At 47.9% G+C, this 22,994-nt stretch overlaps 1 protein-coding gene across 8 annotated transcripts in view; it reads right to left on the bottom strand.

Moving 5' to 3' along the window:
• Window positions 1-22,994, bottom strand: part of LOC140398473 (MAGUK p55 subfamily member 2-like) — an 841,369-nt gene that overhangs the window by 5,139 nt on the left and 813,236 nt on the right. For all 8 annotated transcript variants that reach the window (XM_072487192.1, XM_072487190.1, XM_072487191.1 and 5 more), the window contains 3 exons: window positions 13,566-13,727; window positions 6,008-6,210; window positions 1,436-1,564 (listed from right to left, as the gene is read on the bottom strand). In XM_072487192.1, coding sequence (XP_072343293.1) covers window positions 1,436-1,564; window positions 6,008-6,210; window positions 13,566-13,727 — 494 coding nt within the window. The remainder of the gene's footprint in view (window positions 1-1,435; window positions 1,565-6,007; window positions 6,211-13,565; window positions 13,728-22,994) is intronic.

Genomic DNA, 22,994 nt, shown 5'->3' with positions numbered 1-22,994 from the left:
GGAGCTGTATTTACCCCTGCACCCCCGGAGGCATCCCTTCGACTGCCTCACACCTGGCCACACTTCATGTAAATGATGATGGCGTGACATCACCATGACAGGGTAGGTATGGAGAGAGTGCTCGCTAATGACATGCTAATATATTGAAATGAGGTTCTCGTACTCGTACCGCATGATTTGCACGACGCCACTGATGAGGGTGGGCAAGATTTCAAAAGCCGATCACACTGGAGAGAATCACGTTTTTCTCTTTGCTCCGGATTTTGAGCCCGCGCCGACTTTCTCACGAAGGGAGAGGGCACAAAATCTCCAATGTCTCAGAAAAGTGTTGAAAACATTGTGCTTTAAACTATCCATTTACTCCCAACATAAAAGAGAGTTGGGGATCTCAAAGATTTGTACCTGAATACAAGGCCCGGGTGATGCACAATGCCAGGGAACTTGACTTTTGGAGGGGAAAGGTCTAAATCTCCCGAAAAATTCACAACGTTACAACTTCTGCTGAGACCCACTTGAGTGATTGGAATGCATTTACTTCTCTTTGATCTGGTTGATGTTTGTGAACATTGGGGTGCAAGCATTTAGAGTCACTCACCAATGAAGGGAGATGAATGAATAAAGGCTACAACTGTTTTGTGGAAGCTGTCAATCATGCCCACTACTAAAAATGAATGAATGGCTTGCAGCTACAGGATCCCGTAATTGGGGGAAGGGGGACATCCAGAAAGTCCTGGGGTCAGGGGCTGGTTTGCGATTGGGGGGTCTACTTTGCGATTGTGCGGGGGGAGGGGGGGCGAGGAGTTCATCTGCGATGCAGGGGAGGCTGATTTATGGTGTGGGGGAGGGGGAGTAGCTGGCCATGGGACTTCAATGTTGGGCCGCCTGCTCAAAATGGCGGCCCAATAGCAGGATTCCCTTGAGAAATCCTTCCTATTCCTCACTATGCATCAATTTGTGTGGTGAGGGATACTGAATTGCTTCCTGATTTGTGCTCTCAGGGGAATATTACGTGATAGCAATTTTCTTCCGGCAAGAGAACAGTCGCCAAAAGGGAGAATTTCAGCCACTGTTTAGTCCCAGGTACTTTAACTCGTTTGTTACAGTGAAAGTCTTACAACGCAAAATCGCATCATATCATCCTTTTAGTTGTAAACCAAAGGCTCAAATTTCTTTTTAAAAGCTAATGGATTGCAAGGAGTTCCTAACATCACTTGAAAGGTGTACCTACCTTTCATTTAACTAAAAAAAATAGAAACCTTGGCCAGGATTTTCTGGCCCCACAGTAGCGGGTTTCGCTGCGGCAGACGTGACAAACCATTCAAAGGTCCAGAAGATCCTGCCATTGGAAGGGCTGGAAAATCCTGCTCATTGTCAGCAAATTTAGATACGATTATGTTGGCTGGAATGAGATTAAATTTAGAAAAATGTAACTTACGGTTAATTGTTTTGTTGTAACTCCTGCTTCAATTGCTGCCCTGTGCATTGCCCGCAGTGTATCCAAATCTGGAGCCTCAATAAACACCACATAGGGCATGAATTCAGATGTTCGCAGGACCTTTAGAGCCTACAAAAGACAAGGACACAAAGATCACTTTTCTCCTGCTGTATCATGGCCTTGATTTTAACTATCTCCTGAAAACACCATCACTCAACGGGTGGGAGAGGATGGGTTAAAATGTTGGAACCAAGCAATTGGGTCCCACTCCTTCCCATTTCAAATTTTACAAATACACATCGGTTCATCTAGGAGTACGGCAACATTGCAGTTACGTAACTGGACTCATAATCCAGAGGCCTGTAGTAATGATCTGGAGACAGGTATTCAAATTTCACCAGGAATTTAAACTCAGAGTCATGGATGTTTAAGCATGGAAACAAGCTCTTCGCCCAGCTTAACCATGCCGGCCAGTTTCTTTTTTTAAAAAAAATATTGTTATTCTCCTCCTTTTTCACATTTTCTCCCAAATTTACACCCACCAACAATAAACAATAATCAGGAACTAATGCAATGCCAATCCCCATATCAATAACCACAATCCCATCCTCCCACCAAACCCCCAAACATGATCACGCATGTTAACATAAACAAATAATAAAAATAAATCAGGAATCACCCATTGTCACTATTAACACATAGTCCCCCCTCCCACAACCCTCCCAAACCAGCCCCCCCACCCCCCCACAATGTTTGATGTAATCCAACTCTCGAAAGTGCATTATGAATAACGCACATGAATTGTAGAACCCTCCATCCTTCCCCTCAGTTCAAATTTGACCTTCTCAAGAGTCAAGAATCCCAGCAGGTTCCCCCGCCACGCCAGGACACAGGGTGGAGAGGTTGATCTCCATCCCAGCAGCCAAAATAGCCGAGCAAGCCATTCACTTGTATTGAAGAAAGCGACTCACTACCATCCTCTCAAAGGCAATAAGGGACCAGCAATTAATGCTGTGTTCACCAGTACCGTAAACATCCCGTCAATTCAAAACAACATTCAGTGAGTCTCTGGCATAAGGAAGGCAGGGGTCTAATTAAAGTGAGGAGGTGGCCTGCACTGTGGGTGAGTGCGTTACCACACCGTAAGTGAGGTCGGGGGTCACTGGGGCCAGTCAGGCATGCCCCAGGGCGGGGGTACTTGTGGTTGGTAAGGGTGGGTGGGGTGGGTATTTTCATGGACGACACTGGGTGCCTGATTCGAAGGCACCTCCAGCTGGGCCAGAAGGGATCCTGCCAGTTTATTGGGCAGCCCCTTCACATGGCAGAGGGCCCACCAACCACATTTAAAATAACAGTGGCGAATGGGAGGGCCTTAAAATGCCACTAAAAGGTCTCAATTGGCCACTGGGCAGGAAAGCTACTGTTATAACCTGCCTAAACCCTATTGGTGGGGACTATTGGTTATCCCATGATGTATTTTGGAGTTAATCAACTAAATAGAAAAACAGAAATTAACTGAGGGATAAATTAAAAGGGGCCGCTCCTAAAATACAAATGGAGCACAGCCCGAAAAGAACAAAGAGGAACGGACACTTAAAAACATTAAATCAAAACGTGAAAACTGGTGTCGATGAAACAGTCTAACCCCTGCGGTGCCCACCGAGCATGGAAGGCTTTGAGTGTGCCCGTGGACACCACATGTTCCCTCTCCAGGGACACCCGGCCGTGAATGAAACCGCAGAAGAGGGGCAGACAGTCCGGTTAGATGACACCCTCGGTCGCCTACTGCCCGGACCTGTTTATGGCAAGCTTCGCCAGGCCTCGGTTCTCCCCCCGCACCCCCCCCCCCCCCCCCCGGCACAGGATGTGGTTATCCCATGACTCTTGGGGAGTATGAGCTCCCCCCAATGAGCTGGTGGGGGCGGGGGGGAGGGGGGGGGGGGGGGAGTCATTAGCAGTTCCACCTGTATGAATAGAGCTGGCCAGTGTGACACCGACTAGAGTAAGAAGCAGTGGTGTACTGCTGCTGCTATTTGTAGATAATTGTAAATAGTTATTTTCTGTTTGAATCTACAAACTCGTGCCGGATTCTTCGTGGCCGTCGCAAAACTGGTGATGAGGGCTCATGTTGGATATCTGTCCACGCTGTTGAAGCCACCTCCTCGGACTTTTGTTGGATACAGGTTGGAAGGTTATTTTTTTTGCTGTGTCACCATGCCTCTTTACAGGCATTTGGATGTCATTGATGTTGCGCTGGAGGGTTGGAACCAGTATGCACAACGGATGCGTTACTACTTCCGGGCGAAAAAAATCACCGAAAACAAATGCCAGTTGGTCATTTTGCTCACCGCCTGTGGCCCACATACGTTTGGGGTGATAAGAAGCCTTTAGGTACCCAGCTGCAACTGACAGTGAAACCTTTGGTGAACTTGTGGCTTTGGTGGGGCAACATTTTAACCCAACCCCGTCCACGATAGCCCAGCGTTGCCAGTTTAACACCGCAGAGAGGATCTCTGGAGAATCCCTTGCTGAGTTCTTATCCAGGTTACGCTGGATTGTGGAGTAAGGTGACTATGGTGACACTTTGTCGGGGTGTTACGAGACCGTTTGGTTTGTGGCATCAACAACACAGCCACCCAGATAGCCGAGCCGACATTGACTTTTCAACAGGCCATCCAGATAGCGTTGTCCTGAGAGAGCGCAGAATGGGGAGTGCAGGAGCTACAGGGAAGGAGGTGCGCTCCTTGGGATACATCCCCTTCCGTCCAAAAGCATCTCCCTGCAACCCTGCTGTACCTTGGGCGGGGAGTGTAAGGACCGACGCCAGTGGCCATCAGATGTTCCTCCCCGAAGGGAACCTTCCCCAGAACGAATGGACGAGGAACTGTGTCGCTGTGGGACTTGTGGGCGCCGACCCCGACGCGGACACTGGTGCTGGGGGCGTCAGAGACACCGTTGTCCTGGCTGGAGCTGGGACCAGCCCAAGGGCCATACTTTCCATTTGGATAAACCTGAGGGTGCTGCTTCCGAGGATGTGGAGACGGAGCATGACTTCCGGCACCTGTATTGTGTGGCGGCTCCCCGAGTGGTCCCCAGCAAAGCAAGTATTTAGACCACATTTGGTCCAGAAGCTGCCTCTTTCACAGATTCCCCGTCCCGGAGATCGCTTCTTCAGCCTCAGAAACTACCTGATTCAGACACAGTGGATGGTCATCCCCGGGATCGCCCCTGGCATTGTGGCCTTCTCGGGTGGTTACAGAACCCCACGGCTATACCGACGCCGAGATGGGCATGCAGGATGTCTCCAAGGTGGAGTCCTCGGTTCCACGTTCCGCAGACTTGCAGCCATTACACCATTCATCTCGGAAGCTCCCTTCACCGTCTCGTTATCCATCGCTAAGTCCAGCGCCTTGTGCAAATGACACACAGCCTGCTGTAAAAGATGCCCGGTGCCCTCCTTCGCCAGGGTCTTCAGTGGATTCCTCGGGGGGAGGGGGGTGGGGGGGTTGTTGTAATCTGCCTGAATCCTATTGTGTGGGGACTATTGCTTAACCCATGAAATATTTAAAGTTTATTGACAACTCAAGATTACAAAAGAATCAGCAACGTGCTAAAAAAAAGTCACGAAATCCAGGAATACGTGACATGCATTTACAAGACACAAACAAAATAACCAGCTGTCAAGCCAGCACTTTACTGTGACGACTGACCTATAAGTAAGACTCAAATTTATTTTACGTTTACAGTTTCAAATCATTTTCTACCCTCAAAAATTAAAGCCAAATAATTTCAGATTAAAATTCGTAGTCAATATAAGCTCCCTCAGGATCTTCATTTCATGCAGAGTTTCCCAAACTGTGCAACGGGATTTTGAGTTCACAAGCAAGGATGCAGAAATGACTGCCTTGTTGGAACTTGGACTGATTTCCAACAGTTCAGAGGCTGCTTTAGCGTTTCTTTCCGTTAGTGGGCATGACCTAATGGACTGCAATCCGAGGCTTGCCGACTGCAACAACAAAACAGCCGGCGTCCGTTTCTTTTGGAGTAACCCTACCTTTTCATGAACTTCCCAGTGCTCAAATTCTGTTCCCCTAACAACTCCAATCCTTGGTCAAGAACAACCCCCCCTCACCCCAGCATAGACCTCCGCACAACTGAACCTCCCCCACCCAATCTTCAACTGAAGATTCAACCCCACACTTACATCAGTTCCTCCCCCCCCCCGCCCCCCAACCTCACGTCACCTTCCCTCATCCCAAACACCACCCATCCCACCCCACCCCAACCCTCCCAGCCCCACAGCGCTTGTACCCCTCCAAAATGTCATCAGTGCTGATTCAAAGTGCCCAAGGACATGGCTGAAATTCTAACTTCATTCTTCACAAGTTAGCTTTCCAACGGCAAGATAACCACCCACAGCGTGGATTCCACGCCCGAGGTTGCAAGGCACCCTAGCTTTTTAATAGGCATTGCAGGCAAGGAGCTTTCTGAAGCCACAATGAATAGATGTTCAAATCGATAACAATAGCAAAATTATATTGCAATTATGCAGATATCTAATCCTTCCTATACCTGAGGGTTTGCATCCAAGATACAGATTTTTCCACATTCAACGACCTCATGAATGGAATCGATCTTAGTTCCATAAAGGTTTCCTTCATATTCACCGTGCTCCAGATACCGCCCGCCTTTGATGTTGCTTTCCATTTCAGTGCGTGACACAAAAGCATAAATATGTCCATCGTTCTCGTCCTCCTTTGGCTTGCGTGAGGTGACTACAATGAAGGGATATAACAAGAATCGTCAAGTATGTTAAAGGACAAAATAAAACTTCAAACACTGGAAACAAAAGCTGAAGTATGCGATACGTCTGTCAACGGCTGACATGAGACAAGCCAGATTAATGCTTTGGGTGTACACACTTGAGCAGAACTGGAAACTGAACAACAGGTGAGCATCTGAGCAGGACTTTCAGAGAGCAAAATGGGTCACATTCCGCACATGAAAATGTTTGGGGTGAGGCGTTGGGAGAACTCCAGATCTACATGCTAGCCTAACTTACCTTTTCTGTCTTTTTTCATATTTAACTTCGGTTCTTCAGCGGTTTTTTTTCCTGTATTTTATCTTTCTTTCTCTTCCACGGAATTGTTTAAGCACAGAATCCCTGCTATCAGCCCATCGAGCCTGCACCAACCCTCTGAAAGAGCACCCTATCGATGCCCTTTCGCCACCCCATCCCCACCTAACCTAAACATCTTTGGACACTAAGGGACAATCCACGTAACCTGCACACCTTTGGACTGTGGGAGGAAACCGGAGAACCAGGAGGAAACCTGCACAGACAATGGGAAAACGTGCAAACCAAAGTTGGAATCGAACCCTGGCGCTGTGAGGCAGCAGTGCTAACCACTGTTCAATGGTGCTGCCCACTAAGTTATTTCCACACCCTATACCATCTCATTGAGTGTGTGCACATCATCTCTTTCCAAAAAAGCACTTGCGCTGTCAGTGGGAGCACTCAGATCTCTCATGAATCAGATAAGGCTCGCCACTCAGGCTCTACTCCTGAGGCTGGATTTTCTCTCTCATGGCAACAGGTTAAAGTCAGGACAGTTTTCTGGGTTATTTTCTCTGCAGTGCCTGATTAATGGCCAGAAAGCAGATTTGCATCCAATTAAGGATGGGGGTAGCGCTCTCATCGTTGTGAAGCCAATCAGAGATCTTCCATATTAAAAGGAGCAGCAGGTTATAATGGAATGTAAGTAAACGACTTCAACATGGGGGCTCCCTCGCTCCATCTTCCTAATATCTTTAGTTCAAAAAGGAAATTCAGCAATCGGGTCACCGCTGGTGGAGATTGGTGAGAAAACCTCTACTGGGCAACCTATGGATTTACCTCTACCGAGGCAGGCAGGGAGGACCTCTGGGCCTGCACCCAGGCAGGCAGGGAGGACCTCTGGGCCTGCACCCAGGCAGGCAGGGAGGACCTCTGTGCCTGCACCTAGGCAGGCAGGGAGGACCTCTGGACCTGCACCCAGGCAGGCAGGGAGGAGCTCTGGGCCTGCACCCAGGCAGGCAGGGAGGAGCTCTGGGCCTGCACCCAGGCAGGCAGGGAGGAGCTCTGGGCCTGCACCCAGGCAGGCAGGGAGGAGCTCTGAGCCTGCACCCAGGCAGGCAGGGAGGAGCTCTGGGCCTGACCCCGGCAGGCAGGGAGGAGCTCTGGGCCTGAACCCGGCAGGCAGGGAGGAGCTCTGGGCCTGCACCCCGGCAGGCAGGGAGGACCTCTGTGCCTGCACCTAGGCAGGCAGGGAGGACCTCTGTGCCTGCACCCAGGCAGGCAGGGAGGACCTCTGGGCCTGACCCCGGCAGGCAGGAAGGAGCTCTGGGCCTGCACCCCGGCAGGCAGGGAGGACCTCTGGGCCTGCACCCAGGCAGGCAGGGAAGTGCTAATTGCCCTCTCCTGCATGTCTGCCTACAGGCAGCTGAACTGGCCCTGCTGCCCACAGAAATCTGGAAGCCACCTGGAAAATTCCAGTCGACCTCCTTTGAATCACTAAAATTAGGCTCTTAATGAGCCTGATTGGCTACTTACTACTTATAACAAAGAAATGTACAGCACAGGAACAGGCCCTTCGGCCCTCCAAGCCCGTGCCGACCATACTGCCCGACTAAACTACAATCTTCTACACTTCCTGGGTCCGTATCCTTCTATTCCCATCCTATTCATATATTTGTCAAGATGCCCCTTAAATGTCCCTATCGTCCCTGCTTCCACTACCTCCTCCGGTAGTGAGTTCCAGGCACCCACTACCCTCTGCATAAAAAACTTGCCTCGTACATCTACTCTAAACTTTGCCCCTCTCACCTTAAACCTATGCCCCCTAGTAATTGACCCCTCTACCCTGGGGAAAAGCCTCTGACTATCCACTCTGTCTATGCCCCTCATAATTTTGTATACCTCTATCAGGTCGCCCCTCAACCTCCTTCGTTCCAGTGAGAACAAACCGAGTTTATTCAATCGCTCCTCATAGCTTATGCCCTCCATACCAGGCAACATTCTGGTAAATCTCTTCTGCACCCTCTCTAAAGCCTCCACATCCATCTGGTAGTGTGGCGACCAGAATTGAACACTATACTCCAAGTGTGGCCTAACTAAGGTTCTATACAGCTGCAACATGACTTGCCAATTCTTATACTCAATGCCCCGGCCAATGAAGGCAAGCATGCCGTATGCCTTCTTGACTACCTTCTCCACCTGTGTTGCCCCTTTCAATGACCTGTGGACCTGTACTCCTAGATCTCTTTGACTTTCAATACTCTTGAGGGTTCTACCATTCACTGTATATTCCCTACCTGCATTAGCCCTTCCAAAATGCATTACCTCACATTTGTCCGGATTAAACTCCATCTGCCATCTCTCCGCCCAAGTCTCCAGACAATCTAAATCCTGCTGTATCCTCAGACAGTCCTCATCGCTATCCGCAATTCCACCAACCTTTGTGTCGTCTGCAAACTTACTAATCAGACCAGTTACATTTTCCTCCAAATCATTTATATATACTACAAAGAGCAAAGGTCCCAGCACTGATCCCTGTGGAACACCACTGGTCACAGCCCTCCAATTAGAAAAGCATCCCTCCATTGCTACCCTCTGCCTTCTATGGCCTAGCCAGTTCTGTATCCACCTTGCCAGTTCACCCCTGATCCCGTGTGACTTCACCTTTTGTACTAGTCTACCATGAGGGACCTTGTCAAAGGCCTTACTGAAGTCCATATAGACAACATCTACTGCCCTACCTGCATCAATCATCTTAGTGACCTCCTCGAAAAACTCTATCAAGTTAGTGAGACACGACCTCCCCTTCACAAAACCGTGCTGCCTCTCACTAATACGTCCATTTGCTTCCAAATGGGAGAAGATCCTGTCTCGAAGAATTCTCTCCAGTAATTTCCCTACCACTGAAGTAAGGCTCACCGGCCTGTAGTTCCCGGGATTATCCTTGCTACCCTTCTTAAACAGAGGAACAACATTGGCTATTCTCCAGTCCTCCGGGACATCCCCTGAAGACAGCGAGGATCCAAAGATTTCTGTCAAGGCCTCAGCAATTTCCTCTCCAGCCTCCTTCAGTATTCTGGGGTAGATCCCATCCGGCCCTGGGGACTTATCGACCTTAATATTTTTTAAGACACCCAACACCTCGTCTTTTTGGATCACAATGTGACCCAGGCTATCTCCACCCCCTTCTCCAGACTCAACATCTACCAATTCCTTCTCTTTGGTGAATACTGATGCAAAGTATTCATTTAGTATCTCGCCCATTTCCTCTGGCTCCACACATAGATTCCCTTGCCTATCCTTCAGTGGGCCAACCCTTTCCCTGGCTACCCTCTTGCTTTTTATGTACGTGTAAAAAGCCTTGGGATTTTCCTTAACCCTATTTGCCAATGACTTTTCATGATCCCTTCTAGCCCTCCTGACTCCTTGCTTAAGTTCCTTCCTACTTTCCTTATATGCCACACAGGCTTCGTCTGTTCCCAGCCTTTTAGCCCTGACAAATGCCTCCTTTTTCTTTTTGACGAGGCCTACAATATCACTCGTCATCCAAGGTTCCCGAAAATTGCCGTATTTATCTTTCTTCCTCACAGGAACATGCCTGTCCTGTATTCCTTTCAACTGACACTTGAAAGCCTCCCACATGTCAGATGTTGATTTGCCCTCAAACATCCGCCCCCAATCTATGTTCTTCAGTTCCCGCCTAATATTGTTATAATTAGCCTTCCCCCAATTTAGCACATTCATCCTCGGACCACTCTTATCCTTGTCCACCAGTACTTTAAAACTTACTGAATTGTGGTCACTGTTACCGAAATGCTCCCCTACTGAAACATCTACCACCTGGCCGGGCTCATTCCCCAATACCAGGTCCAGTACCGCCCCTTCCCTAGTTGGACTGTTTACATATTGTTTTAAGAAGCCCTCCTGGATGCTCCTTACAAACTCCGCCCCGTCTAAGCCCCTGGCACTAAGTGAGTCCCAGTCAATATTGGGGAAGTTGAAGTCTCCCATCACCACAACCCAAGGTCTCCGAGGTGAAGGTGCCTTATTTTCCCTTGATCCCATCTCCACAAAAGTGTCCGAAAGGTAGAGTGGAAGCAGGTACATGATTGGGCGGAGTATCGAGTGTCAGTTGATAATCAAGTTTGCTGCCCAGCGCCGAACCGACCGCCATGTTCAGGGGCCTCGCTGGTAATGACAACGTGCTCCACTCCCATGCCAGCGTTCGCATGCAAAACCTGTATCTGCACGCATTAACATATCATTACTGGGTTTGGCCCAGTATTCTCCGGGTCTCCGCGATGCTCTGCCCCATCCAGGCGGAACTGACGTGGGTGCGGTTTACTACAGGTATATAAAAATGGGGACCAGGCGCCGTGGCTGCTGAAGGAGAGAGAGAGAGGCGAGGTAAGAAAGTTCCTCAAAATCGGAATGGTGGGCTGACAGTTGTGCCGCTGGCTAGGGGGTACCACGGGGAGTAGTGGGGATCTACCCAGATCTCGTGAGGTGGTGGGATCAGGATCCCGCCCATAATGGGCTTGACCAAGCCCCGCTTTCTGAAGTCAGTTTTAAAACGAGTGCCAGGGTGCCAGTGTGGCACTGGCAAGGGTCCGGGCGAGGGGAGCCATGCCCATGAAAGGAGGGTGGTGGGGGGGTTATGGAGGGTAGGGAGCGCAGGACAGGTAGGAAGTGGCCTCTGGGGGGGGGGGGGGTGCCAACATGGTAACGCAGAGGTTGGCACTGCTGCCACACGGCGCCGAGAACCCGGGGTCAATCCCGGCCTTGGGTCATTGTCAGAGCAGAGTTTTCATATTTTCCCTGTGTCTGCGTGGGTCTCACCCCCACAAACCAAAGATGGGCAGTGTAGGTAGATTGGCCACGCTAAACTGCCCCTTAATTGGGCAAAAAAGGAATTGGGTACTCTAAATTTATTTTAAAAATAAAAATGTAAAAAAAGGATGTAGCCTGTGGGAGGGTGGGGGAGGTGAGAGGTGGGGGTCCTGGAAGGGAAGGGCCTGTAAGGGGGAATGGGTGGGCCTGAAGTGAGGGAGCCCCAGAACCCCATAACGGGATGTCTTCACTTGGGCATTACCCCCCCCACCCCCCATGTGTGTGGGGAGGTGACATTGTCCATGGGTGGGGAGCGTCGGGGACCCACGAGCTTACTTAGAGATCAGGGCACACTTTCAAAGTGTCGGCCCAATCTCTAAGTTCAGCTCCCCAGTGATTAAAATAAGGGCGTGGTCCGACGGCCATGCTGCGCCAGAAAAGCAGCTCGCTACAGCACAGCATGGCCGATAAAAGCCGGGAGGCCCCGCCCCCTGGATCTACCCGGCTCGCAACACCTCGTGTGATCGAACATGATCTCGCGGAACATTGTGATGTGAATCCCACCCAATGTGTGTGGGATCACTTTTCGATAAATCTGCATATCAGAGCGTGACAGTTAATCTCACTCTAATGTGCAGATTCCTGAGGTACCTGAGGCTTTGGGATTCATCCCCTTCACCTCGGAGACCTTGGGCGAGTGCCGTTCATCACTGGTCCCCACAAATGGGGACCAGGTGGAATGGGACTCATGGGTGTATCCCAGGGAATTGGAGGCCCAAAGTTGCATGCCCTTTTGGCAGGGTGGTACTGCCAAGGTGCACTTCCCAAGTGGCAAAGTTGATTTTGTTTATTCAATTTGACCAAACATTAGATATAATAAGATGCAGAACAAGTGCACAAAGCATTGTACCTGGTGGGACCACAACTGCCACCACCGCATTAGCGCGTGAGTCTCCGGTCTTGCAGACCCGTGTTTCTCAGCGACGCGCCATTCCCCGGCATGAGGATTGGCTACTCCCACCACGGGTCAATGGGATTTCCCATTGAAGCCACCTCACGCCGCCGGGAAAACCCCAGGGCGGGGATGCATTGCTGGCGGGACCAGTGAATGGCAATAGACAGGGAATTTGGGCCTATGCATTTATACAACATCTTTAACTTGGTAAAACATGTGCAGGAGAATTATCAAATAAAATTAGACATTGGGAGTTATGGGGCTGATGACCAAAAGGTTGAATTTATAGGCTGGAACTTTCCACCCGTTTCACTGTGACAGAGGGGAGAACATTGACAGCGGAGGGGCAGAGGCCTCCACTGCCACAAAGAACACCGCGGTGGGGGTGTGGATTCTCCATTGTCCAGCAACCAGGGAGAATGGAGAGTCGGCCAAAATTGGATTGGTACCATCCGATGCTCTGATCCCCCACTGGGATCAAGAGGCACTGGCATGGGCCCTATTATGTCTTCCTCCTTCAGGAGCTCAGTGGCCCTCGCACTACCTCATAGGATGAAAAGGAGGCGGGAGTGAGCTCTGGAGGCTCCACCGTCATCAGGCATTGTCAGTCCTGGAAGCCTGTCCCCATCTGAACCATGGTCTCAATGCCCTCAGCCATGGTGAACTGAGATTGGGTCATATCCCTCAGCGAGTGAGCCATGTCCCTCATTGCCTTAGTCCTGTCCCCCTGGGACTGTGCCCTGACCCTCTGTGTCATGTGACATGTCCATCTCTGACTGATTAATGTCAGTCAGCACCTGGCCAATGCTTTTGATGCCTCCAGCCATTGATCCTTTGTGAATGGGCCAAGCTCTGGCGCACCACAGCAATGTCCATCTGCCCCCGGGACATGTCTGCCTGTGACTGGGTTCTCCTGTCTTGTGCCTCAGCCATGAACAGCACAGTGTGCCCAACGACTTGGACGTCCTGACACATAGCTCTGACACCTTACCCCAGGCCTTCCAACGCGGACGCCACACATTCAGTGTTGGCCTGGGTGCCATGCATTCGCGGCACTATCTCCTGTTCCCAAAGACAGCTGGACTCCAGCTGTACTTGCAGGTACTGGAAAGTTGCTGACACACCCTCCGGTAGATCCTGGCTCGGTGTCTGCATCTGCAACAGGGATGGGAATTCCTCGCTATCCACACCGGCTCAGTCACAATCTCGTTAAATTATCACAAAGGTGACCATCAGCAGGCCAGTAATTATTAGAGTTCATGTGTACACAGATGTCTACATCTACTTACAAGGAATGGTTGTTCCAAATCGCATTGGGTCAGACATAATAAGTCTGTTTTTTAAGCTTCGTCGCCCAACACCCTGTGCACCAATAAGGACCAGAGTCTTCCTTTGAAATGGTGGCATCTTCGCTACTTCCTCATAGATCAGAAGTTCGTGCCGATCAAATTCTAAGAATTAAAGAGAACAGTAATCGGTATTTACACTGATAAATATTACAGAGTTATTATGAATGCTATTGAGTGGTATGAATTTCAATCTCAAATGCAGTTTCTGCATATCTCCCGCCTGCCGGTCTTTCAGCAACACCAATGAGCTAGTGGTGTTAGGATAATAAAGATAGTTTTAGTGATCTGTACTTGTATTGGTAAACAGAAATAATATATATTTTAATAGGTACACTTTAATATTTCTGTGCCTGAGAGAGTAAAACCTATAGTTCGATTCATGCCGGACAAAGTTGATTTTATGTGTGGGAGTTGGTTTCAATTCCAACTATTGTGCTTAGACACAGGTATGTATGAAGGGAAAACAAACATTGCCTTCTTCCAGACCCTTCCATCAGGCAGAAGGTACAGAAATCTGAAGACCCGCACATCCAGACAAAGGAACAGCTTCTTCCCCACAGCTACAAACTCCTCAACGACTCCCCCTCGGAATGATCTGTTTCCTGTAAGAACACTATTCACGATGCCCTATGCTACTCTCGCTCATGTATTTGCTTTGTTTGGCCCCTTGTTCCGCACTGTAACCAGTCACTGTTTGTCGATGTACCGTTTGTCAATGTACTCTGTTGATTATTCTTTTTGTCTACTATGTACGTACTGTGTACGTTCCCTCGGCCGCAGAAAAATACTTCTCACTGTACTTCGGTACATGTGACAATAAATAAAATCAAACATCAAACACCAGCAGTGGTTGCTTAGCAACATGGATCTTGTAAGGTCAAAAAACTTCCAAATTTTAGTTTAGCTAACTTGATTGCAGTTTAACATAGGGAGTGAGAAAAAAGGCAGCTCTCACAGCTCTGCTAGAAGCAATTGGTTTTAGAAAGCTAAAGAAGAAACTTTTCTCTCAGCCTTGCTGGAAGAAAAGCCATGCTATGGAGCAATGGTTAAGAAAACAAATGCCAGGAATCTAAAGTCCAGCTAGTTAAGGAAACTAGAGAAATTAAGCAATGATTCTAACAAGCCTGGAACAGAGTAAACTGGGAACCAGAACAGGTTACTGTTCAGTAAAGTGGCAGAGAGTAGAAAAGGCATTGGATCTTGAGAGGCCAGAGAGAGATCTGCAGTGGTGCTTAGGTTTGTGAGAAATTACTACAGTTTGGGAAGCATTGGGGGGGGGGGGGGGTTCTCCAGGTCCACTGGCTACTGGCGGGTTTCATGACAGCCTGGTGGATTGGGCATCGGTTAAACAATGGGGTTGATAAAGTGCACAAGATCAGGAGGGTCGGTCACATCGGTTACCACATTAATAAGTGCCAAGGTCATCTGTTCTTAACCAGTAAATCCATTAAATCCCTACAGGTATTCCACAAATGGGGAATGCCGTCAAACCTGCTGGGGTCACACGGCCCACCCCGCCGGCCCCAATGAGTATCTTACACAGACCGGGTGGCAACATGCAAGTAGATCATTAGGCCTAATTTTAAATTATCAGGCAGGATGCCAGTTTCAAGCCATTAATTCCCTCTGGTGTGAATTGGTGCGAGTCCTGAGAAACAGAGAACTGGCAGCTTGCACTCCCAAAGGGGGGCAAGAGGGTGAGTACCCTCCCTACACTTGCCTCCAGGGTGCCGAATGGTGTCCTTTGTGGGAGGTGGGGTTCGGGGGGATTGTGTTGGGCTGGAAGAGCTCAGGTCGGGCTCTTTCCTGGGATGTGGGTCATTTGGCTGGTCTTCCCATCTGCAACTGTAAAACCCCTTAAACTGTCTGTCAGCATCTCAATGTTAAAGTTCTCTGTGAATAAAGGACACGTTTTATCATCTGTAGACTTAAACCCTTTTTTTTAATTTAGCATATGCAATTCTTTTTTTCCAATTAAGAGCAATTTATCATGGCCAATTCACCTACCCTGCACATTTTAGGGGGCTTGTGTGGGTGAGACCCACACAGGCATGGGGAGAATGTGCAATCTTCACACAAACAGTGACCCGGGGCCAGGATCGAACCCGGATCCTCAGTGCCGTGAGGCAGCAGTGCTAACCAATGTGCCACCGTACTGCCCAACTTAAACCATTTAAACTGTCAGCATGCCAACTTCAAATTTCTGTGAGATGAAGTAAAAGTATTCCCTTTAATGTGGTGGAAACAATTGAAGTGGTCTTTTTTCACTGCCAATTTCATTGCCCTTCATCTTTGCCGAGTCTGTGTGCATGCCTAGAAGCCCAAAAGCTTTGAACTGCATTATTTACATTCAAGTTCACAGACACTTGCCTTTTAAAAGCCTTTTAATTAACAGGTTCAGGCAGTTTCAAAGGAAGGATACCATTGTTTATTTATAGAGCTTAACAGGGGTCCGTTAAATCTGACGAGCAGCTGTTTTTCTAACAGCAGTTGTCTTTGTTCTAAAGAGTTTCCTGGAAAGAACAGGTGCTTTAGAGATCTATAATTTTGATATTCTGACAGACAGTTTAAAGGGATTAAAGGGTGCAGATGGGAAGACCAGTCAAATGCCCTGATCCCAAGAAAGACACCCGACCTGAGCCCCTCCAGCCGAGCACAGCCCCCCTCCTCCCGACCTCTTCCTCCCTTGAAAGACCCCATTCAGCACATTGGAGACAAGCGTACGGAGGGTACTCACCTCCTTGCCACCACTTGGAATGCAAGGTGCCAGATTGACACTGCCTAGGGGCGGAGCCTGAAGGGGAGACGGTGGAGGGGGGCAGGGAGCTTGCCAGCAATTTGGGGAGCCACAGCAGTATTCTGAAATCTGGACTACCTTCAGAAAAAGGTATCCCGATCTCTGAGGAGTATGGCCTGTCAGAGAGATTAGGCCCCGCACCTCTCAGATCCAGCAAAAACCCCGATCCTCTTATAAAAAATGTGCTCTGTGCCATGGAGTGGCACATCAGGTTTGTTCCTAGTGCCAGCTTGAATCACCCTGGTTTGCCAGTGTGCCACATTGGCAGTGCCAAGGTGCCAGGTTGGCATTGCCAAGCATTGGGGAATGCGGGGCCATGTCCTCAAAAGGAGGGGTGAGGCTGGGTATGAAGGGCTGGGGAAATGTTGTGGGGGTGAGGGGGGGTGAAAGGATACAAGGTGGCTCAGGAATAAGAATCATCAGGGAACACTTTAAGGAGAAATCCACAGACATTCATTTGGGATCAGAGAGGAGTGTGTCTTATCACAGTCATCTTGTGTGCTTAAAAGGGACTTTGTGTGTTAATGAGACTATTGCAGCTTCAGATGTACTTTGTAATCAGTACTTATTCTAAACTCTATTTGTAATTGTTAAACTAAAGGGAGAGTAAAGGAGTATTGTATTATAATCCACTTTTTTCATGTTTAATAAATGTTTTTGTTCTTGTTGTCAAAACCAATTAGCGGTCTTGTGACTGATCCTCCATGTTTTATTAAAGAAATAGTCAAAATTAAAGTCTTTTGAGTCAGGGTTCCGTTCTAGGATCATCCCGTCCAGTTATAACATCAGCTGTGATTGTAACAGTGGGGTACAAAGATACTTTTGAACAACCTCCCTGAAACTATTTTTCGGAATGGGATAGAATGATAGGGAAGTCACCTATAAGACTTTTCTTACATAGATTTTGGTGAATGCAGCTGTACAAGGATATTGCCAGAGTTCAGGCAATTAATTGGCTGCCCTTATTCTCAGATGTGCAATGCTCTGGAGGGAACATGTGAAGAAACTAGTTTGGCAGGGGGATGGGAACCAGAGCTATGGATCAAAGGATTGGGGAGCTGTTGAACAAGCAGAAATAGTATGCAGCGAGTCTGTGAGGAAGGACAGACAGTTGATCGGGCAAAGTTGCACTCAGTGGGATGGGTTAAAGTGTGTCTGTTTCAATGCAAGGAGTGTCAACAAAGAACAAAGAACAAAGAAATGTACAGCACAGAAACAGGCCCTTCGGCCCTCCAAGCCCGTGCCGACCATGCTGCCCGACTAAACTACAATCTTCTACACTTCCTGGGTCCGTATCCCTCTATTCCCATCCTATTCATGTATTTGTCAAGATGCCCCTTAAATGTCACTATCGTCCCTGCTTCCACCACCTCCTCTGGTAGTGAGTTCCAGGCACCCACTACCCTCTGTGTAAAAAACTTGCCAACGTGTCAGGAAAAAGGGAGATGAACTTAAGAGCATGGATCAGTACTTGGAACTACGATGTTGTGGCCATTACAGAGACATGGATTTCACAGGGGCAGGAATGGTTATTAGATGTTCCGGGGTTTAGATGTTTTAAGAAGAATAGGGAGGGAGGTAAAAGAGGAGGGGGAGTGGCACTGTTAATTAGGGAGTGCATCACAGCTGCAGAAAAAGAGGTAGTCGAGAAGGGTTTGTCTACTGAGTCAGTGTGGGTGGAAGTCAGATACAAGAAAGGAGCAGTCACTTTTTGGGAGTTTTCTATAGAGCCCCCACTAGCAGCAGGAAGTTGGAGGAACAGATTGGGTAGCAGATCTTGGAAAGGTGCAGAAGTAGCAAAGTTGTTGTCATGGGTAACTTCAACTTCCCTAATATTGACTGGAACCTCCTTAATGCAAATGGTTTGGATGGAGCAGGTTTTGTCAGGTGTGTACAGGAAGGATTCCTGACACAATATGTAGATAGGCCGACTGCGGGGGAGGCCATATTGGAGTTGGTGCTCGGCAACAAACCAGGCCAGGTGTCAGATGTCTCAGTGGGAGAGCATTTTGGTGACAGTGACCACACTCCTTGACCTTTACCATAGTCATGGAGAGGGATAGGAACAAACAGTATAGGAAAGGAGGGGAAATTATACTGCTTTTAGACAGGAGCTGAGGAGCATAAATTGGGAACAATTGTTCTCAGGGAAATGCACAACAGTAATGTGGGGGTTGTTTAAGGGGCACTTGCTGTGAGTGCTGGATAGTTTTGTCCCACTGAGATAAGGAAGGAATGGTAAGGTGAAGGAGCTTTAGATGACAAGAGAAGTGGAGCTTCTAGTCAAGAGGAAGAAGGAAGCTTATGTTAGGTTGAGGAAGCAAGGATCTGGCATGGCTCTAGAGGGTTACAAGGTAGCCAGGAAGGAACTCAAAAATGGACTGAGGAGAGCTAGAAGGGGGCATGAAAAAGCTCTGGTGGGAAGGATTAGGGAAAACCACAAGGCGTTCTTCACTTATGTGAGAAATAAGAGGATGACCACAGTGAGAGTAGGGCCGATCAGGGATAGTGGAGGGAACTTGTGCCCAGAATCTGAGGAGGTAGGGAAGGTCCTAAATGAATATTTTGCTTCACTAGAGAAAGGGACCTTGTTGCTCAAGAGAACAGCGTGAACCAGGTTAAACAGCTCAAACAGGTTGATATTAAAAAGGAGGATGCACTGGAAATTTTGAAAAACACCAGGATAGATAAGTCCCCTGGGCCAGAGGGGATATACCCAAGGTTACTATGGAAAGCGAGGGAGGAGATTGCTGAGCCGTTGGCGATGATCTTTGCGTCCCCCCTCTCTACTGGAGTAGTACCAGATGATTGGAGGGAGGCAAATGTTGTTCCCCTGTTCAAGAAAGGGAATAGGGAAATCTCTGGGAATTACAGACCAGTCAGTCCTACGTCTGTCGTGAGCAAAATACTGGAAAGGATTCTGATAGAGGACTGGATTCTCCACAGCCCCGTGCCAAAATCGCGTTTGGTGCGTGGGTGGAGAATGGACTTTTACGTGAGACTCGGGCCCAGCACCCCTCCCGCAATTCTCCGGTCCCCGGAGAATCGCACACCCGCAAATCATGACTTGCAGCTGGGAAGGCCATTGCCAGAGGCCCTCCCAGCGATACGCCGGTCCCGGACGGCCGTGTACCTAACGGCGTGGTCCTAACCATGTCCGGCCGGTCGGGACTCATGTGTGACGGCTGCGGACTCAGTCCGCGGCTGCCCTGGTGGGGGGGTATCCAACACCGGGGGGGGCCTTATGGGTGGCCGGGGCAGCAATCGGGCGGGTCGGATTAAGCGGCGTGGGGTTGATCGGTGGGACCTTGTTTCATGGTCCTGGTCTGCGGTCCGAGTCCGCCATGGCATTTGGCGCGGCCGCTGGAGGCCGCCGCCGTGCGCATGCACGGATTCGGAACCGGAAGTGCGGGGGCCCGTATCCATAGCCAAAGCTGCATGAAGCTCCCCGGGTCCCTGCCAGTCTCCTGCAGGTAAGTGAATTGCTCTTTATTTTTTTGCAGGAAAATGTGGAGTGAAACGCCAGCGTTTTACACCGGCGTGGGACATAGCCCCATTTTTGGAGAATCCAGCCCAGGATTTATGATTATTTAGAAAAAACATAGTTTGATCAAAGATGGCTTTGTGAGGGGCAGGTCATGCCTCACAAGCCTCATTGAATTCTTTGAGGATGTGACAAGACACATTGATGAAGGTCGGGCAGTGGATGTTGTTTCTATGGATTTCAGTAAGGCATTTGATAAGGTTCTCATGGTAAGCTCATTCAGAAAGTTAGGGGACATGGGATACCGGGAAATTTGGCTGTCCGGATACAGAATTGGCTGGCTGAAAGAAGACAGTGAGTGGTAGTGGATGGAAAGTATTCTGCCTGGAGGTCGGTGACCAGTGGTGTTCCGCAGGGATCTGTTCTGGGACCTCTGCTCTTTGTGGTTTTTATAAATGACTTGGATGAGGAAGTGGAAGGGTGGGTTAATACGTTTGCCGGTGGCACAAAGGTTGGTGGAGTTGTAGATAGTGTCGAGGGCTGTTGCAGGTTACAACAGGACATTGACAGGATGCAGAGCTGGGCTGAGAAGTGGCAGATGGAGTTCAACCTAGATAAATGTGAAGTGATTGATTTTGGACGGTCAAATTTGAATGCTGAATACAGGGTTAAAGGCAGGATTCTTGGAAGTGTGGAGGAACAGAGGGATCTTGGGGTCCACATATATAGATCCCTCAAAGTTGCTACCCAGGTTGATAGGGTTGTTAAGAAGGCGTTTGGCGTGTTGGCTTTCATTAACAGTGGGATTGAGTTTAAGAGCCACGAGGTTTTGCTGCAGCTTTATAAAACCCTGGTTAGACCACACTTGGAATATTGTACTGTTATATATTCCATGTTCTATAAACTAAAATGGGCAAAGAGAAAGCGATAAAACTGCATATTTTTAACGCAACCAAAATAGACAGAAGGGTAGGGAGGCACTCCCAGCTCAGGTTTAGTAATATGCACAGAATGCCCTGCACTTCTATCACAAGAACATGTCTTCATCTAAAGCACATTCCCTCCTGGAGTGTGGATTTTCTGTTTATTTCTCATACCAATCTTACACACAGTATGATAAAGAGCATAGGTCTTGAAATGATACACAAGCCCCCCAAGCGCTTTATAGAATTACTTTATTCACAATCTTAACCGTGTAAAATAAATGGTAAATATCCCCGTTGTGATAGCGGGCAAAGAAATTTCAGATCAAAGTATTAAGTGCGCATGCACTAATACCACCCTCACTGCTTATACATTCTAATGACCTTTCCTGAAAAGTTATGAGAGGCTTTGCGTTCAGAATTTGTGGTCCAACAAATTTAGTTGACACATCCAAAACTCACTCACTTCAGAGTTAATCGTAAAACTTGCACAAATTAGATCTTTATCTCATTATTTTAAGCTAAGTTCAAAGCCTTGGCCCAAGTTACTGACCCAGATCCGGCTACTGATTGCAAGATCCGAGATACTATAGCGCCAAGCCTTCTTTGAACTTAGTTCTTGTTCCATCTGAACAAATGGAGAATGAAAATAAAGTTCAGAATTTTTGTGAGGAATTCAATATTCTTTGAAGAATCTGTTGAATTTTCCCAAAAATAACTCTTGGTACGTTATTCAGGATATTAGTGTGACTAACCATTTACAATCAGTGATAGGACAAGGTAGTGAGAGAATAGAGAGAGCACAGGAAAAAGGAGAGAGGGAGAGAAGGGTTAGGAGCAAACCCACAGGTTCATAAACAAGAATACAATAACAATCAGAGGTTACCTCAGGATGTCCCTTTATGAAACATTAACAATGTATTAACCAAAATGTGAAAAGATATTCTGGATCTCGTAATATTGGATTGTGACAGTTGTGCATCTCACAAACATACCAGCATTGTTTTTTACTGTGTAAAATGCTTTAATTAGTAGTTGCAAGCTGCTCTTTAAATAGAGAGAAAGCACATTTAGTCAGCATTCCTTGTATCAGAGCCACTGAAATGTTTTTTACTTATTAAATACTGGGATGTAAATTTCTCTTGTAAAACATGATAGAATCATGTTATATGTCATGATATGCAAACATGCACATAATGATATACAGACAGGCAGCTAATGACCACAGAGAACAGGACATGACCCACAAGCAGGCAGAACACTCAAGGGTGGTATCTCACTATAAAAGAAACGAGGCACTCACACTCTGTCTCTTTCCACTGTTGAACATCTACAGAGTGAGTCAGGGTGTATGTACAGTATCACACCTCCAGCTGGTCTGGTTCAGTCAGACAGAGTAACCACACAAGCAGAGAGTCGAACTCATAGAGAACTGTGCTACTAGTTCAATAAATCAGATTGAACTAACTTCAAGGTCTGGAGTATCTTTTGGTCAAAGCTGCATCCAGTTGCAGCCTGTGTTATCCCAGAGTACATAACACATCATTACACTCCCCCCACCCCGCCCCAATTGATAAAGACAATTAGGTGGATTGTGAAACTGGCTGCAGATTCGCTGCAAATACATCTTGTGCTAGCAGCCATTTCAGAATTATATCTGTTCGCATGTCTGCTGACTTGATACTTAATTTTCTTAATTTGCGACTTGTTTTTTTTTGCTGCATTTTGTTTCTGGTCTTTTAATTTTCTGAGAATTGTTTTCATGTCTAATTTCCGTTTTAGCTTGACTTCATCAGTAATTATTAATGTGGAGCACAAACCTTGCCTGCTATATGATCTGCATGTCACAATGGTAATGAGTTGTAATAACACTCTTTTAATTAATTCAATTCTAGTACCTATCATTTAGTTGAACAATCTATGCACTGAAATAGAATTCTAACACTTGCGAAATTTTTCAATTTAAATTGGCTGCTGTTTTAGCATGATAAAATCTATTAGAAACAAGACTTGCATTTATATAGCGCTTTGCATTACCTTCTGTTCCAAAGCAGTTTACAGTCAATTAGGTACTTTTGAGTTGTAGTTGTTGTAATGTGGAGATATTCAATTGCCAATTAGCGCACAGCACTCCAAGCTACCCACAAATAGCAAAGACCAAAAAA

The sequence above is a fragment of the Scyliorhinus torazame genome, chromosome 21 (assembly GCF_047496885.1).
Source record: "Scyliorhinus torazame isolate Kashiwa2021f chromosome 21, sScyTor2.1, whole genome shotgun sequence".
NCBI lineage: Eukaryota > Metazoa > Chordata > Chondrichthyes > Carcharhiniformes > Scyliorhinidae > Scyliorhinus > Scyliorhinus torazame.
This window is presented reverse-complemented; position numbering and strand designations above follow the sequence as displayed.